Raw genomic sequence first — 18,879 nt, forward strand, 5'->3', positions numbered from 1 at the left:
TTACTTTCATTTACATCATTTACATTGTTTCCCTATAGAGTATTATATTCTAAGTTTTAAAAACTTAGCAATAAAAGAAAATAAATCATATGATCTTTACATTCAGATACTAGCTTTATTCCCCTTTTTAGTGTATTTACCTCAAGTGTGTAGACACACACACATACATACTCAAACATGCATAGACACACACACAATCTTTCTCTACATGAGCATATATTAGAGGTTCACTGGATTGATTCATTTTGATAATACTGATGACAGAACACCAAAGTCAATGTTTGCCTGTGATTGAGGCAGAAGCTGAATATTACTATCATTTAATGAAAATCTGATTTTAACAAAAATGGGTATTGTTACTATTTGATTATAGTTTCTTACCAGGAGTCACATGGTAGAAATTTGATTTCCAGATCAGAGACAGTTATATCTGGGCACTGTCCCTGCTGAACGCTTTTGTACTCAGTGCACTTCAACTTGTGACACTAACTAGTTGCTCATTTGCAACTGAGTTTGGTGGGAAAGAAGATATGTTGAAAGGTGCTTCATATTTCCCTAACATTTTCTTCTTTTCTTTGTTCTCTTTGTTTTCTTAATTATATCTGGATTAACAATGATTTACAACAGGTATTACAGTGTGATTTTGGAGGGGTTGCCCCTTGTAAATTTTTGAGGTAGCAAACTTCATAAAGTTGGCTATTAATTCATTTTTGTAAAGATAGGAATTGTCCAAATATGACTGTAGTTTGAAAGATGCATGATCTAAATATAAACTAATTTAAAAAATGTTAAATCCTAAATGTTGCTTATTGTTATGAAGGCCAGTATACCAAACAATTCCACAAGGATTTGGGTTATGATACACTCTAATAATTTGTTTTATTCTGCTTTGTAATATTATTTGTGGTTGATAAAGACTATGACATCTTCATAAAGGTAGCAAGCTAATATGTTCTCATATTTCCTTTTACATTTGAATATTTGTTAAAGTTCTTAAAAATTGGTATTGCACATAAAGTTTTGCACATAAAATTGATAGTGTTCACCATATGTCCCTGGAATATTGCATATTCCGCTCTTGGAATGATACTTTTATATTTATAAACTATCTGATTGAGAGTACAGAAACATATCATCCATATAAGGAGATTTTTCATTCCAAGTACATCTAAAATGCATGTTTATATTTGAAAGTGAGTATTCAGACTTGCACAGTAGGTTCAGGTAGCATACCTTGTTTGTAGTGTTGGTATTTAATATAGTATATATAGATGTGATGGTGACCTGCATGTCACATGATCATCACTCGGGTATACAAGTTCAGGGATGCCAGAATGATGTTGAAATAGGCATTTGACTGCCCTTTCAAGGCAAGCATTCATTCAGAATGCGTTAGTCAGCTTTTACTCACTGTGACAAAGTACCTAAGATAAACACACAAAGGAGAAAAGGTTTATTTGGGTTCATGGTTCCATTCCATGGTCACTTGACACTGTTACCTTGAGCCTCTGGTGAGGCAGTATATCATGGTGGGAAGGTGGGACAGAGAAGACTGCTCACCTCATGGCTGCTGGGAAGCAAAGAGAGGGCAAGGGTAGGGTCTAATATCCCCTTCAAGAGCACACCACAACCATCTAACTGCCTCTTAATAAACCTTGCCTCCTAAAGGCTCCACCACCTCCCAATAGTGCCACAGGCTGGTGACTAAACCTTTAACAGATGGGTCTTGGGAGACCTTTCAAATCCAAACCATAACACAGAAGCTAATGCCAAATAGTAGGCTTTAGGCAAATATGGTGTCTGCAACTAAACTTTCATGGATTCCTGACAAATAAGTTTGCATCAGATTTTGTATCCTGCTCTACTGACTTACCCTTAGCATTTTTCTGTAATGCTATTCTTTGAAATTGTGATATTTAATGGCTGAGTGATTTTTATCTGTGTATATATTCCATAATTTATTAACTTTTCCTTTTACATCAGACAGATTCATTCATTTTCTGTTCAACTTTACATTGTATTTGGACAGTCAACATGCATCTGGATTATTCTTTTTTTTCCCCCTTACCTTTCACATACTTAAGCATTGTGAAGAGGCCTCTGCAGTAATCAAAAACTGGCTCTACCTTTTTATACAGGGAGGTCTCTTAGACATTTGAAGATGGTTTCATCTCTCCTTCTCCCTCAAGGGCTCTCATTCAGGCTGGCAATTTTGTCTCATTAGCAGTTTCTCCTCCATACAACATTTGAACCCTTCTCTATCCCATGGGCTGTATCTTTTTGAACCTGGAGCATCTGGACTCTGAACTCCTTGCACACCCTCCCACCAGCAGTCCACCCCTTAATCTTTCTCCCAGGGCCTCTCCTGCTTCACTGGGCCCTGATTCCTTGGGATTAGGCCTTAGTAGGCCATAACTTTTTCAGAGGCAGTCTGTACCCAGACACAAAGCTCAGGTGTTGTGTCCTCTCTTCTGTATGGCTGATGATCCCTGCTTTCCTCTAATGGTCTGTGGTTATTAGGATGTTAACTTTGACTCAAGCTTATGGGTGGGTGTCCCATTGTGGCCTTTGTTTCTTTCAAATCACCGAGTAGACCATGTTGAATGTGGTGTTCCCTTTTATTGCCTTGCTTCAGAATCATAACCTTGACAATGACCTCCCCATTTTACTTCCTGCTGCTGGTACCTCTTGCTGGATGTGTGTTGTTCACCATTCTATAAAGTCCAGCACAGAGATGCTGGGACTTCAACTGGCAGGGTGGCAAAGGAAACTACGCTAGTGGGAATGTGGATGCTGACCATATGGTGGTTCCAAAGGGCACAGTTTAGTGCATGGTGGATCCCAGGGAGCCAGGACTCTGCCTATACATCCGTGTTACCTGAGGTGGGAGGGAGTCTTTCCCAGGATGCCTTGGTACTGGTTCCTATTCCCTGATGCTAAAGGCTGCCTGCTGGGAAGGCTAAGGCCCACAACCAGGACTTAGTGTCCAGTCTGGAGACAGCAGCTGGAGGAGACATGACCTGGCCTTTCCCTTCTCTCCCTGGGTCCAGCAGCCTTTCCTTCACAATTCTGCTACCTACTGCCCTGTTGCAGAGCTGCAGGGCCAGCCTGCCTATGGGATAGGATGTCTCACAGAGCACCACACAACTGGTTAAAACCTAACAAAGACCTGCATGTGGAGTCCCCAGACTCCCAATCTAATGATTTTTCTGTACATTGTATTACCAAAAAATCCAACTCCAAGGAGGACCTTTAGGAACTGCCTGCTCTGCCTTTATCTTGAAGTAGAAGGGACCTTCCTTTGCTAGCACTTCAGGAAAATCCTTTATAGTCTCTCACTGAATCATTTTGATAACAGTCTAGATATTCTAAATGTATATTTGCAACAGCTGCACAAGAAATCCGAGTAACCAGTTTTTCAGAACCTAAGCAGTTAATGCTAGAAATTTTGCTGCAAATAAATTGATCAGTATGCAAGACAGTTGTCACGGCTGAATCATGGTCCACAGTTAAGGTAAACAGAGCTGTGATGACATCTTCTGAGCAGAATACAAATGCAGCTACATTTCCTCCCAGAGGTTTCTGACATTCCTTCTACACGGATAACAGATTCTCCTAAGAAGGTGTTGGTCACAAGGAAGAAAGATCTTTGTTTAATCCCTCTGAAAAGGTAGGGCTGTGGTATTTGATGTGCTTTCTGTGCAGAGAATTGTTCTAAGAGAGCCGAGTATTGAGGAGAGCATTTTTTCCTTGGTTAGCTGTCTCCCCTCACTCCTCTCCCACCCATGGAGGGAGCCTTGTGGTTTCTCATTTATTGGATGATCATTAAAATAGTATATGTGGTTGTATTGTGGAAGTTTGCATGTCATTAATTTTTTTTCAATGTGAAGATCAAGGAATATTTTCCTTATTTGGATTCACATGAAGTAGCGGGCTTAAAACAAAATGTCTTTTTTCATTTCCTCCTCTTTCTTTCATCTTAATGCTCTCAAGTTTCACATTTTTTCCCAGGTTTTTCCTTCCTACGTGGTATTATAGAAATTGCACACAATGTGTCTCCTTTTGAAATGTAGAATGATTTGTAGCTAGATGCTGCATCACAAGCCAGATATGTTTTCTGTGTTATGGTGAAGCTTGTAAAATCCTTAGCTTGTACTGATTTTAGAATGAGCTCAAAACCTCATTGCAACTTTGTCTAAGAGCAGGCAGTCATTTCCCCCTGTGTGTAATGGGGGACACAGCTTCTTGGTGGGATATTTGCATTTGGGGTTGGACTGCTATGGGTACAGATATTTCTATTTGTGCATTTGCCATCGGTGATGATCAGGGACCCTGATCAGAAAGCTTTAGAAGAGGGCTGCATTTGAAGTGGGGGAATAACTAGACCTGTAGGGAGATACAGCTGGGGTAAAAGACCAGGAAGCTCCAGGGGCTGAAGGGAGCAAGAATGCATACCCCTCAATTGGGCTGACTACAAATGCTCAGGAATGCTGGAACAGTCAAAGGAATGCATTTAGGAAAGAACATCTTTTATATCGTGCTTTAATCCTGTAGCACTGAGGCATTTCTGTAGCCTGTTTTCAGGTTAGCACAGGTGTGGCCTCCTCTCTTAAACCTTCTTAAATGTTCCTAGTTATCCCCACAACACAGTACCTCTCTCACAAAAGGCAGTTCTCTGGCCACACGTCTGCCTCACACTGTCTTACATCCGTCTCTTCATCTCTGCCTGTTGCACAGCCCCTGGCTCAAAGCAAGAGCTTTGTAAATACTGCCAATTTGCTTACAGCACCCCAGCAAAAGGAAGGAGCATCTGATTAACTCCATTTCTTAGTTGAAGCATAGGTGGAGAAACTGAGTCAGATAGGGTTGAAGTGGAACTGGAAACAGATTCCTGCTGGCTGTGTGGCCCTGTGAATAAATGACCAAGGAGGGTGTGAATGTGTGCCTCTGCCTCACTCAAAAAATCCCCATGTACAGAGCATGTGTGGCATGGTGGATGTAAATACACAACCAGCCCAACCATATGTTTCTGCCTCCTCTAGAAATTTTTTGCACTGTGCAGTGTATGTAGGAGGATCAGGTGACCAGGGTTTTTTAAAATTTTCCCTTTTGGGACCCTGATGCTGACACACCACGATTTTGAGGCAATGACATCATTGTGTTGCTCTTTGAGCTCCGCCATCCTGGTCCTGTCTTCCACCTGGGCAGCAGTGCCTCCCTTCATTCACAGGAGAAGAACAAGTATAGTGCCAGTGTCACAGGGACCAGCCTCATGATGGGGAGGAGGGGACTGGTGGAAACAGGCCTCCCTGAGAAGGGATTTTTGAGCAGAATGTAAATGACTGAGGAGTGAACAGTGAAGAGATCATTACCGGGTTGCATTTGAAGACAGGGAGTAACTAGATCTATAGGGAGATGCAACTTCCTTGCCAGAGGACATAACATATGCAAAGGTCCTGAGGTGAGAGGGAACATGGTATGCTCAAGAAACTGACTGGGCAGTGGAGCTGGAACTGGAGCTTGTACCGGGTAGAGCTAGGTAGGAGAGACAGACAGCAGACTGGCCATACAGGAACTGGTTGATCATGGCAGGGAACTTTGCATTGTATTAAGAGCAAAGAGAAGCCCTTAGAGAATGGAAGGGCTGGCCTCATCCCATCTGGCTTCTAAGGGGTACTCAATGGGAGGGTCAAGGATAGGTATAAGAAGACCCAGGGGTGTTGTGAGGCAGGCCACAGCAGAACCCAGAAGGTGGAAAGACTAGAGAAGGTGAGAGTGAGACTTGATGACTGGGTTTGGGAGCCAGCAAAGAGACAGCATTGATGGTCTGTGCCTGGGTGGTCACCAGGGGGAGAACATAGAGAAAGGAGACTGTGTATGATACCTTGGCATTTGGAAATGGAGCAGCAACTGGCAAACGAGACCTGGAAGGAGAAATGTGAGTCAGGAGACCAGGAGTGGAGTGCCTGGACAACCAGGAGAGTTGCTCAAAGTGAGGCTGGGAGAGCCACAACCCACAGAGAAGGTGGGACAGAAGAGTGATTATGTGCCTTCTCCAGATGTGATCATGGTGACTGTCTAGTGATGGGGATCTAGTCCAAATGGAGAAAGAGGAGGCCTGAAGGATAGGCAGCTCTTTGGTGGCATTTTGCTCCTCAAGGGAGACAGATTGCTTTGCCACAGTTCCAAACTTGCTTGTACATGGAAAATTTCACATCTGTTTTTAAGGTTGATTTGAATTTGATGCAGGGTGGTGTCGTCATAGGATACATTCAAGTTTCCAGGCAGCACTAGGTGCCCCTCCTTGCTAACTGGCAATACCTCAACTGCATAGGAAAGTCGAGGCAAAGACCCTGATCCTTGCGCTCCTTTCAGTTGCACCCCTTGCCAGACTCTGCTGGGCCTGCCCACAAGGACCTGAAGTCAAGGGGATAGATGACTGATCCAGAACTTCTGGGTTCCCTCGCTGCACTAGCCAAAGCAGCTTCTGAAGGGTGGCAGTGTAGATGCTCTCTTTTCTCCCAGGTGAGTCTGTCAAGGATGAGCTTCCTTGCCAGCGAGAGAAAAGTTCTGACCATGTCAAGTCCAGGGAGGTGTGTTTGTGTGGCATGTGTGTGCATGACATGCATGTGTAGTGTGTGTGCATATTATTGTGTGGTGTGAGTAGTTTGTGTAGGTGATGCCCTGAGAGAAGATGTGTGGGGAAGCTCACAGCTCTCAGCACAGCTCTGCCCATTGCTGGCCACTTCTCTGGGGTGTGAGTGGGCCTGCCTTCTGGCAGAGCCTTAGTAAGGCAGCAAAAGGTGGGCAGGGAAGAGGCTTTCATCTCAGGCTGCCCCTTCTTTCATTCCTTGGGGACAGCATCACTTAGGGGTTACCAAGCAGAAGAGGCCAGGCTCCATGGCTCACCACTCCATAGATAAATATTCAGATTCGAATTGGTCGGAAAATAGGTTTTATTCAAAACCAGCTTTGAGGGAAGATAGAAGAAACTGTTTCAAAATTTCCATTTTGGGAGACTTTGGGGTGAGGAAAAAAAAGAAAGGCAGGAAGTATTCATGTACAGATTGAGTTAGCCTGTGCTAGACAGGCCAGGGCAGGGGTGGCCTCCATTCTTAACTTTCTTGGCATCATCAGGCCAAGGGCAGCCCCTCAGCCTTTACTCTCATCATGAACAAGTTGCTCTCAGTTTCATAAGGGCCCCCCAACTTCATAGGGAGCCCACTTTCTGAGCACTTGAGGGGGGTCCAGGAGGACTAAAGCAGCTGCCTTCCCCACACACAGTGCCCCCACCATTGCATTTCCTGCACTGAACCAGCTAAAACCAGAAAATCAGACTCACAGAAGTGTTTTAATTCCTCATGGTAAGAAAATGTCTAAGTTTTGTTAGTATCTCTCTGTGTGTACCTGTTTGGCGACGGGGTGTGGGTGGGTGGGTGGGTACTGGGAATCTAACCACTGATCTACATCCTAGCCCTTTTTATTTTTTATTTTGTGACAGGATCTCACTAAGTTGCTGAGGGTCTTGCTAAGTGGCTGAGGTTGGCCTCAAACTTGCCATCCTCCTGCCTCAGCCTCCCTGGTAGATCTGGACATTTTTATATATTTTCATTGATATTGTAGAGTTGTCTTCTAGGAGGATCATCCTTATGTACCCAGCTGCGGGATATGATGACAGCCACTTGGTCACCTGTGGGGATCTGAGACATGATTTCCTTGCTACGAAGTATAGTGGTCAGGTTTCCCCGTTTCTTTGTTTCTGAGTGAAATTCAGAGACCCTGGAGCAGGATGACTATTCACCTGAATGGTTCAGCTTCTTTGCTCCATTTGACACCAGGCCCTGGCCTTTGAGATAACCACTTCTGACCTATCCAGGGACCTTCCCAGGAATCCCAGGAGCTTTGCCTGCTTGCACTCGAGTCACAGGAAAAAAAAAAAAAAAAAAAAAAAACTACAGACTTGGGAAACAGGTGGTCACTTTCCTAGGAAAGTCTTGTCCATATCCCACATAGCTGGATGTGGACATAGACAACGATTAGAGAGGTCTCTTTCCTCTGATTTTTGCTTTTGTTTAAATTTATTAAGGGTGGCTCCTAAAAATCAACATTAGAGAAAACATTTAACCTTTAAGGTAAATTTTAACCTTGTGGATTGCATCTTCCATTTGGTTTATTCAGTATCTAGAACTCTATTTTAGTTATCAACATGGCATTTGATGAAATGAGACATCCATTCTGTTAGAAATATTAGGGTGCTGCAAGGATCAAACACGTGCTCAGAAGTAGCTTGGGAAGGCAAACTTTATTTCTGCAGAAGGGTGTGCTACTGAACCTGGCAAGCAAACACATTTGGGCAGCAGTCTACCTAATTTTATCCCGAATCCAGCACTGCCCCTTGCTCTGATAGGAGGAGCTAAGGGTCACAATCTGTGCAACTGGCTAATTTTAAAATTGGGCATGGCGAAGGGAAGGGCTATAGTTAAAATGACTACAATTGGATCTTACATCCCAAATAAGGCTAAATACTATATTCTGAAAATGGACCACCAGACTGTTTTTCACAATTCCTTAAATAAACTCTAAAAAGTAAGCAGAGGAGCAGATTTCCTTGCCATCATGAAGAATGTCTATCTTACGTCAGCATCTCATTTCAATTAAATTCAAGGACCAAGCAAGACCACTTACCATTGTCTTCCCCTCCCAAGGTCACTTACCCCTTGCCATAATTGCAGTTTTAATTATTGTTGCTTGAGTATTTTTTCCCAAATACTTATGCTCTTCACATACTTGATCCTTAATTTTTGAAATGACCTGCAAGATATAGATTATGAACATTACATAGATAACACTTTACCCTAGAATGATCCAGTCACTCAAATAGCTAGTGTTTGAGTTGTGATTTGAAACCAGGCATGCTTGACTGCAAAGTCGCTGGGTGTTTCTCTTATCCCATTGTAATTCATTGTTACTCAGTGTTGTTCTGGCCAACAAAATAAGACATGAAAAAGAAATTGAACTGTCAACTATTAAAAAGGAGAAGATATTAATAAAGTATTAATGTTTGTCATTGATAGGATTTGGAAACAGAAAATTTAGAAGATTTAATGAAAATAAATTATTAGAACAAATAAAGGGATCTGGTGAAATGGCAGAAAGCATGATAATGACCCTAGAAATTGTTTTTATCAGGACTGTAAATTTCAAAAGGATTATAGTGAGAGAGGGGAGGGCAACACCTATATTAGTTGTTAGTCAGATCGTTTAATTCAGTCTTCATAGACTACTAACCAGTTAGATAATAAGCTGGGAAAAAGATTCCATTCACATTAATAGCAGTGATCATAACACACAATGCAACATTGCATCATAATGACACAAAATACCTAGAAACAAACCAAATGGGGAACTCCAGAAACCTATATGATGAAAATAAAAAACTTCACTGAGCTGAAAAGGGAATCTTCAGTTATATATAGGCATATGTCAATTAGTGATTAAAAATTCACGATGTTGTATAAAGGTCAATTTTCCCTCACAATGAATTCACAGCTCAAGGAAAGAGAGTTAATTGCAAGGTTGTTAAATATAATACCTTAATCAAATTAAATCAGAATTTAAATGGAAGAATATATCAAAAACGAGAGCAAAGACTTCTGAGAGTTGAAGTAGTGAAACATCATCCCTAAGTATGTTATGAAGTGCAGTAGAGGAGTAAGTATACATAATGAGGTAATCAAGGAGGAAATAGATATGCTAGAAATAGACACTTTCATGTGTAAATAAAATACAGGATAGAGGGAGCATCAACAAAATTAATGGGGAAAAGGAAGGATTTCTAAATAAATGGGGTTGGGTCAATTGATCTTGTCTTAATTTTACTTTTTAAAGCTTTCTCTAATATTAAAAGGAATCTTTCCAACTAGAAAGACAACAACAGATTGGAAAAAGTATTATAAAATATTTTCAGGAAATAGGGCAAAGTTCTAATTTATTATAAGAAAGAGATTGTAGAAAGATATTCCAAATCTTAGAAAAGGAATGAGCACAAGATATACAAATGCAATTTACAAAAGAAGCAATCAAATTAGAATGAAATGTTACTCCAGAAATGCTTGGTGAGGATATTGGAGATGGTAAGCCACCACTTTCAGATATTGCTTGTTTAGCCTCCTTGGCTGGGGTTAAGCATGAGCCTCTCTTTTTCAAATCATGTCAGTACATTTTTACATTAAGCTCACCTGCTTTCCTTCTCTTATCCCACTGGCCTTATGGCAAATGTGTATCATATGTGAAGACAGTTCTCTCCAAGTATATTATATTCCATGTAAGTGTAAAATTTCTTCATGGTAGAAAGTCCACGTGCACAGTGGCATGGATCAGGGGCTGGATGGCTGGGGAACTGCTTTCAGGAAGCTGGCACTTTGGCTGGGCAGATGAGACTTACCCACACGGAGCAGCCAAAGAGCAGAGTGAGGTCTAATGTACCTGCAAGAAGGACATTTGTGCAAGTCACCTAATCTCTTTTTGCCTGTGTCCTCCTCCATCTGAGAAAGGATTGTATCTTCAGTATTCCCCATCCTTTGCTATTCATGCCAGCATTTTGGGGAATTTTACTTTCAGCAACTTGTATTGTTATAGGGCCAGGACCTTCTGGGAAGCTGAAGCAGCACGAAGGCCCCCCTTCTCCCTGATTCTTGGAGCCAGATCAGAAAGATTTCAGACATGCTGGTCAGGGTAACTGGCATTAGAAGGGATGGGAAAGGGGAAAAGGGGACACTCTCCAGGGAAAGTGAGTCCTCTCAGAGAGGAAATGGATGTGTGCCTCTCCTGCTGTCCAGTTTCTGGGGATCCCAGAGTCCTGCTCAGGTCCTCCTCTTGAATTATGACAGTAGGATGATATCAGACTTTCAAATCCTCACTGCTGTGACAACTCGAGGTCACTTTGGCCCATGCTGACAGTTCTAATTAGAACCTCTTCTTAAAGCTGTTAGAGGGAATTTTCCTTCTCTCTCTGAGTTCTGGGATCTGGTCTGTGTAAGGGTCACAACTGCCCCCAAACCCCACAGGATAACTTGTGTTGTTCTCATCTGCACTTTGGATCTACATTTCTCCTGCAGATAACAGGTCATTTGCTGAGGTATGTAACATATCTTGTAGACTTAAGCCAGGCAGAGTTGCAGGTAAATTGTTTTTTAAAAGTGAAAGTATGTGGGAATCAGCACAGTAGGCCCCATTTATAGAATTATCCCCTTAACCTCATGTTCCCACCACTGATGTCTGTCCGTTCCCTTTTAGTATCACAAAAACAATTGGCATTTTTTGTTTTCCCAAAATAAAAATAAGTGAATGTTATTTTTGCCCAACTATATATTACCTGCCAGCTCTGAGCTGAAGGGCAGTTGGGACAGAGGAGACAATGGCCAAGATCAATTCTAGTCTGAAATTTCCTTAACTCAAAGGCTGGGTAGCTGACTTTAACATACTGAAACTAATGTTGCATGAGACATTAACTTGACAGGTAGTAAATATTTAAAGTTTCCACAATTACAGACATCGTTGATATGCTGGATCAATCGGAGTTACACAATACTTCTTACATAAGACTTCTCAGTCCTATGTAATGGACATTAGTATATCTAGAAAAGGGGTAAATGCACAGCTTTTTACTAGCTCATTGATTTTTTTTTTTCCTGGAGCATCTTAAGTCTGCTGTTCTGTGGAATTTAGGAAGTAATATCTTTCATTTTCACCTGCTTTAGTAGCAATTCTGCCCTTCTGCCTTGGGTCTTGATGGACATTGTATGTTTTAACATTCGTTTCAGAAGAAGAATAATTTTTATCAGAAGCAGGAAAATGGTAATGTTGTTGGGTCATCATTGTCACAAGCTGTTTCACTGTCAAACCCAGTACAGTCATTGCCTAAAGGGGAGAGACTTTTACAAAAAAATTTTTCCTTGAGTCCTTTTCAGTGCATATATTGGTTAAAATCAAAACAAGATTGTAATAGTTCTCAAAGTTTTATGAGCATAACAGAGTGGATGAATTAAGATTTTGTTTATTAGTATTATAAAATTCTTATTTAAGAGTTTTGTTTTGGTTTGGTTTCTGGTACTGGGGATTAATCCCAGGGATGTTTAACTCCTGAGCCACATCCTCAGCCCTTTTTATTTTTTTATTTTGAGACAGGATCTCACTAAGTTGTTTAGGGCCTCGCTAAATTGCTGATGCTGGCTTGGAACTTGTGATCCTTCCCCCTCTGCCTGTCAAGTCGCTGGGATTACAGGTGTGCCCTACTGCACCCCACTGATCTTCAAGAGTTTTGAGTGAAGCACTAGGGGTGCACAGTGGTAAGAACTTGCCTAGCATGTGCAAGGTCCTAGGTCTGATCCCAGGACTGGGAAAATTAAAAAAAAAAAAAAGAAAGAAAGAAAGAAAGAAAAAGGATTTGAGTGTTTGAGTGGAATAGTTCAAGTTGACCTTCAAATGTGTTTATTAAACAAATGTCTTTGGACCTGACTGTGAGGCCACTATCATGTGACTCCATTTCTGCTGGAAGGAAACAGCAGTAACTATGCCAAGTGTCCATTGTCAACATCATTGGACATTCCTTCTTTACTAACAGGGGCCCATTTTCCTGCTGTTATCTTGAACTGTTTTATTGAAATATATTTATATAGATTGTTGCTTCCCTTTTGCCCCCAGTAATAATCGAGCTAAGAAAAGTGAACACTGTGGAAGTCATTCCCAAGAATGATGAACAGAATCAGAGAAGCTGTTTGAAGTGTTTATCTTGTCATGGAATGGTCTGAGAAAAGGGTTGCCTAAGTTTAGGAATACTCCAGAAAGTGGGAAGGAGAATCTTTAAAGTCAGGAAAGCTCACCATGGTTCCAAGGAGTATGCAGAGTATCTGGCTTATGAGAAGTGATGTCTGCTAACCATGATGTGCAGGAGAAGTACCCTTGTCCAGTGTCCATCATTCTTATTCTTTAGTATTTATTCCTGCCAAGTCTTGGCTCAAGAGAGCCAGGATGCATCATCCTGGTGCCATTACTGGCTCATTGTGCAGTGTGACATGATGCTTTTAATGCCCTATGCACAGACTAAGGCTGGGGACCAAACTTTCTGCTTGAGCACAATCTCCAGGGCAAGAGAAGAACAACATCAGCAGTCACTGTGGCAGGATACTGACTCTCAGGGAGTTTGCCCCATCAAGAGCACCAGTCATTGATACCAGCTGCGACCTTCTCCCCTCAGGTTCCATGCTGTCTGGATTCCTAGACAGCTTAGCTCTTATCTCCAGGTGACCAGGAAACTCTTATAAAAGCAGCTAAGCTGCACCAATTCTTTTTTAAAAAATTTTGGGGGGTTCTGGGGATTGAACCAGGGGTACTTTACCATTGAGCTACATCTCCAGCCCTTTTTATTTTTCATTTTGAGACAGGGTCTTGCTAAGTTGCTGAAACTGGCCTTGAACTTACGATCTTCCTATCTCAGCCCCCTGAGTTGCTTGGATTACAGGCTTTATACCAGTTCTTTTTAATGACTGATTCAAGTACTGTTTTGGAGTACAGCCCAGGAGGAAAATGCAGAGCCCAGAGAGGGAGGAAGGACTCACTGAGCCACATAACTTGTGATGGGCAGAGTGACTGCAGCACCTAGATACTGAAGTCTCCTCCCAGGTGGTACTGCTGGGAACTTGTGGAAGCTTTTCTTACTTAATACTGGGTTTTTCTGGCATTGACAAAAACCTTTTGTCTTTGCTGAATTCTAGAAATGGCTTCAGACATACCTGGATCAGTGACATTGCCTGTTGCCCCCATGGCGGCCACTGGACAGGTGAGGATGGCAGGGGCCATGCCTGCCCGTGGAGGAAAGCGGCGTTCCGGGTAAGCAGCCTCAGCATTTCCAGAAATTGGACTTAATAATTATTGAGCAATGGTCTTGAACTGTTAGGAAAGTATTGTTTTTCCCTCTCCTGTAGAATAAAAACTCAGAAGCTTACATCCTGTTTAGATTTTGCAAGATTCCTAAATATGCACATGATTTGCTTCTAAGTGTTTTGGGCCTTGGCACCCAGCTGGGGACTTCTGTTTGCTTGTCCTTGTGTTGGGAATGTGCTTGGTGACCCTGCTGGGCCTTTCTCTGGCCATCTCTCAAAGGAGGCTTGCCCTTCACCCCCCTAAGCTCTTAGGCCAGATTTGGCAGCTGAGTTCCAAGCCCTGTGAGCTGCAAAGGATCACCCTGGAGCCCTCCATGGTTTCCTCTGGCCGCCCATCTTTTGTGGACAATGTGTATAATTTCTTTCAACAAAACTGGCTGTGGGGGTGGGAAGGACAGTGGAATGAGATGGACATTATTACCATGTGTATGATTACACTACCAGTGTGTCTGTGTACCATGTACAGCCAGAGGAATGAAAAGTCATGCTCCATTTGTGTATATTGTGCCAAAATGCATTCTACTATAATGTATAACTAATTAGAACAAATTTAAAAATAAAATAAAATAAAATAAAGAACTGACTAAAGCCTGTGCCTAAAGTCCAGGCAGCTTGAATCACATGCTCTTACTGGCTAATAAAGTTGGTAACAGTAATAGTGCTATTGATTATGCTGGTTCTGATAGAGACAGAAAGACCATCACTTTTGAGCAGATAGAATCAAAACAACATCTCATATGAATTAAAGCAAAACAACCATCCAGAACCCTATACGAAAAAGATTACTGACATTTTCAGACTTAGTTTATCACTTAACCCCGTTCTAACACCAAATCTATTATATTTTCAGTGAAATATTTGACCAACAAAGTTTCTCACAAAGTCAAAGCAACTTACACTTTTAATGCAACTTATGATAATGCCTGGGCTCCCCTGGACAGCAACTGTCCAGTTACAGCAGCCTAAGACCTGTGGAGTGGGCCTATTTTTTAATGGTCTAGCATTTTAAGTTTGAGAGTTTCCTCTAAACCAGTGTGATTCTTAAAAGGGACAGAGACAGGAGATAGATGTGTATTGGTATCTGGGATTGAGTAGGCCTAAGAAGAAAAAACCATTTAGCACTATAATTTCAGAATCTAAAATAGACTGTTATGTGTATGGTACAATCTGAAGACGGGGCCTGAGATTTTCATGATCATTTAGAAAGTTTAAAGGACTGAGAACCGGACAGTGCTTAGGCTAGCTTCACTTTGATTCAACTTACTCATTTTTGGTGCTGATGTAGCCAGTTTTGCATCATCAGTTGCCATCATTTCTGCAGAGGGGCCTGCAGAACTGGGATGAGAAATGTTGGTGCCCCCAGGCAAAACTCCTCAGATCAGCTCTGTAATAAATGATGTGGCTTGACTCTGGGGCTCACTGCAAAGCAGCCTTCCTTTTTTAACCAAGTATTCTTGCTAACAAGGTGCTAAGCTCAGCAGAGTCTGGGTTGCTAAAAGAATGTGTATGTGTGGTACCAGTATATAGATTTTTAACTGATTTTTTTTAAACACAAGGTCTTATAAAAATTATTTTAAATGTTTATGTGCTCTAACTGCATTCTGAGAGACAAAACTTTATCCATCACTCAAGTCCTTTTTCAGAAGAGGCTAACTCAGGACTCTGGTGAAGGAGGTAGGCCGGGTTGGGCCTAAGTCCAAGCAAAGATGCTCAAGTGCAGCCCAGTATTTTCAGGATCAGGAGCCCTTTTTGTGCTTGGGGGTAGGGGGTGTCTTTGAACCTCTGCTAGGACTTTCTGCCAGCCCCTCCAGGGCCTGGGCTAGTGTTAGGGAGTCTAGCATCCATACCCTGATTTCTGGTTGTTCCCTGGACTAATGATTTGACCAGGGACTCAGTCCCATTTTCAAAGAATTCCCCAGAACTGTCCCTTTCCCTACCAGATCTCTCTCCCTCTCTCTCTCCCAACCAAAGGTGGGAGCACCTGCTGACACCTCATCTAGTGGCAAGGAGGAGGCAAGGAGCTGCCTTAAAGGCAGCTTGACCTTCCCTGCCCAACATTGTCCTCATTTTTAGGGTCCTTCCACCTCCCCATCGGACTGAGTGAGCAAACAAAGGTTCCATTTGCTAAACCTCCATGATTTAGTAATTTTTCCTGTGTTTAGTAAAGGAATCTCCATTTTTACAGAGCTGTTTCCATAGTAATTCTTGCATCTGACATTTTTATACATGTTTTGCTGAAATCCTGTGATTGAAGCCACCACAGCTCTGGAAGCTCCTTCAACACAACCCAAACACTTATTAGCTCAACGCAAAGGAGATCCAGACAGAAGCCACATTCATCAAAAAGCAGATGACCCCACAGCAGGGCTGTGCTCCAAGGCCCACATTTGCTGCTACTCTCCCTATTACTGGCTCCTTCTTCTCCCTGAGAGTGTGAAATATACTTGGAGAGATACAGGGAGAAAGAGAAGAAGAAGAGGAAAGGGGAATGGAGGTGATAGGAGATCCTCATGAGATCTCCCACTCTGACCTGATTACTCTGGTTGAAAGAAGTATCCCAAATTTTCAGGGACTTTATGTTTCACAGCCAAGTGTTGGTTTGAGAGTTGTGAACCTTTCTGGCTGCATGACTGGGCCAGACTGTGGATCCTTCCTAGATGAACTTTCTTCTGCTTCCCTGACATCCTTGCACAAGAAGGGTCCTGGCAGGCTGCATGCTGTCCTGGCAGTTGGGACAGAAGGTGAAGGTTCAGAAATTTCAGATTCCTTCCAGTGTGGTTGCACATGAGTGGGAGAGGTGAGCTGAAGCTGGTTATCTGCAGTGAATTTCTGCAGTAACCTCTCTGATCTCAGAAAGGGTGGCCAGAGACAGGGGCTTAAACAGAGCAGAGACAATGTTTTTAACATTAGAGGAAGCAGCCATGATTGGGTAGGGTCTGTGCCTGTGCCCCAGGCTAGACATTGATAGGCATAGACTTTAGAGGTCGAGGGCAGAGATGTATCAGTCCTGTCCCTCTGTGTTGGAGTTCAGTGCTGGATTTCTAAAATATCAACACAACACTGAGGTAAATATATTCATATTGCATCCAACCAGAAGACCAGGGTCTCCTGACATAACCTCATGAGCTATGAGAATGTGATCAAATTAAAGGCATATTTACATAGGCAGTTGTGTCACTTGGTTAGCACTTATGCACCAGCATTACTGTTGTAGAGCATTTTACAGCACCCATCTCTTTCCTTTGTTGGCAGGAGCCTTGGGCTGGCCTAGGATGCTCCTTTGCCACTGTTGTTGGACCACTCCTGTTGACACAACCTTGATCTTTCTCATTAGAGCATTAGTGAATTCTGTTTGATGACTCATATTATTCATATTGGATGATGCATTATTATTACACAGCCCCAGTTAGGGAGATTCACATCACTTCCTCCTATTAGTTATAGCATGTTCAGAAGTGCTAGCCTGGCTTGTTATGGAGATAAAAATTTAGGCTCATTGACAGGGAGGTCAGATGCATTTTCAGCTCACCTTTTGAAGATTCATATCATCCACACATTGTGTTGAATTCACTAAAGTGAATACAATAGGGCTTAAAAGTCATATTTTGATTTCTCTCTTTTATTATCCAGATGCTTCAGTATAATAGAGAGGCATAAAAGACATAAAACAAAGTATGATTTACTTAGGCTTTTTATAGCAGAAGAAATAAGTGTAGCTTATTGTAGTCATATTTAAAGTAAAGAATTGGTGACAGCAGACACCAGCAAGTGTTGCTCTAAGAGACCCTCAGTGTCCTCAGGGTAGTTGCATTTTTTTGTCTGTGTTGCTGATAAGCAGGTAAGACTATTCGGGGGTAGAGTGAATTTTCCTGAGAATTTGAATAACTGTATGGGTCTGCATTTATCTCCTGTGTTGGTCTCCATCTTTATACTATTCCAGATACCTAAATCTGATTGTTGCACACTGTGATTGCTACAAGCACAGGTGGGAGGCACAGTTTTTGGTTCCAGTTTTCATAGGCAAATTCTGATTCCCAAGTTCCTAGTGGACCTCAGAAAGCTCCAGGCTCAGATCAGGGCCATCCCATTTTGTTTTACTTGTTCGTTTTCTTTCTTTCTTTTCTGTGTTTTTGTTTGTGGGTTTTTTTGTTGTTGTTATTTTTGTTTTGTTTTTTGGGTTTTTTTTTTTTTTTTTATTGTTGTTGCTTATTTGGTTCTAGGTTTAAACCCAGGGATTCTTTACCACTGAGCTCCATCCCCAACTCTTTTTGATTTTTATTTTGATATGGTCTCTTTATGTTACCTAGGCTGGTCTCAAACTTTCAATCTTCCTGCCTCAGCCCCCTGCATCACTGGGAGTACAGGTGTTCCCCACTGTACCCAGCTAGGTCTATCTCTTTCTTATATTCTTTGCTTGATTGAGCCCTGGCTGACTTAGCCAATCTAGGACCCTTTGCCACACAGCTCACTTGCCATATCTGCTTCATGGAGGATCAGGTAAAGAATAGAACTGTCTTTGCTAAAAAAGTTGAATAGTCATCTTCATTGTCCCAGAACACTCTCAGTTTTAGCACTGAAATCCTGGATCCCATGAATTCCTGGAAAATCAAGACAATTGATCACCCTAAACCTCCCAAAGATCTGCAGGCTGAGGGAGGACTGCCAAATACATTGCATTATGCAGGAACCTGAAGATCACGTTCATGTCACCTTGAGCCAAAAGGAATTTTAAAGATAACTTGAGGTTTTGTTAAATACTTGCATGAGTTCTTCGGAATTTTGAAAGTGCTGCTTTTCTTTCCCCCTTAATGCTTATGTTTTTGATGTGGTCAGCAAAATTGCTCTTCCCCATTATGAACACTAGGTGGCAGTGTGGCCCTGCAACTCAGCAGAACATCCTGTGGATTTGATTACAGTATTCTTGGCGGTTATCTCCCAG

General features: G+C 42.0%; 1 protein-coding gene across 5 annotated transcripts in view; it reads left to right on the top strand.

The window, feature by feature from the left end:
* The window catches only part of Arnt2 (aryl hydrocarbon receptor nuclear translocator 2), a 178,356-nt gene that overhangs the window by 34,971 nt on the left and 124,506 nt on the right, over positions 1-18,879 (top strand). For 4 of the 5 annotated variants that reach the window (XR_007107127.1, XM_047540658.1, XM_047540656.1 and 1 more), the window contains exon 2: positions 13,773-13,887. Coding sequence is in view for 4 of the 5 variants with exons in the window: in XM_047540656.1 (XP_047396612.1) it covers positions 13,773-13,887 (115 nt within the window). In the remaining variant the exon portion in view is untranslated. Of the gene's footprint in view, positions 1-3,549; positions 3,671-13,772; positions 13,888-18,879 lie in introns of those variants that run through there. The other variant, XM_047540657.1, reaches the window with a different exon arrangement.

Source organism: Sciurus carolinensis, chromosome 2 (assembly GCF_902686445.1).
Source record: "Sciurus carolinensis chromosome 2, mSciCar1.2, whole genome shotgun sequence".
Lineage (NCBI taxonomy): Eukaryota > Metazoa > Chordata > Mammalia > Rodentia > Sciuridae > Sciurus > Sciurus carolinensis.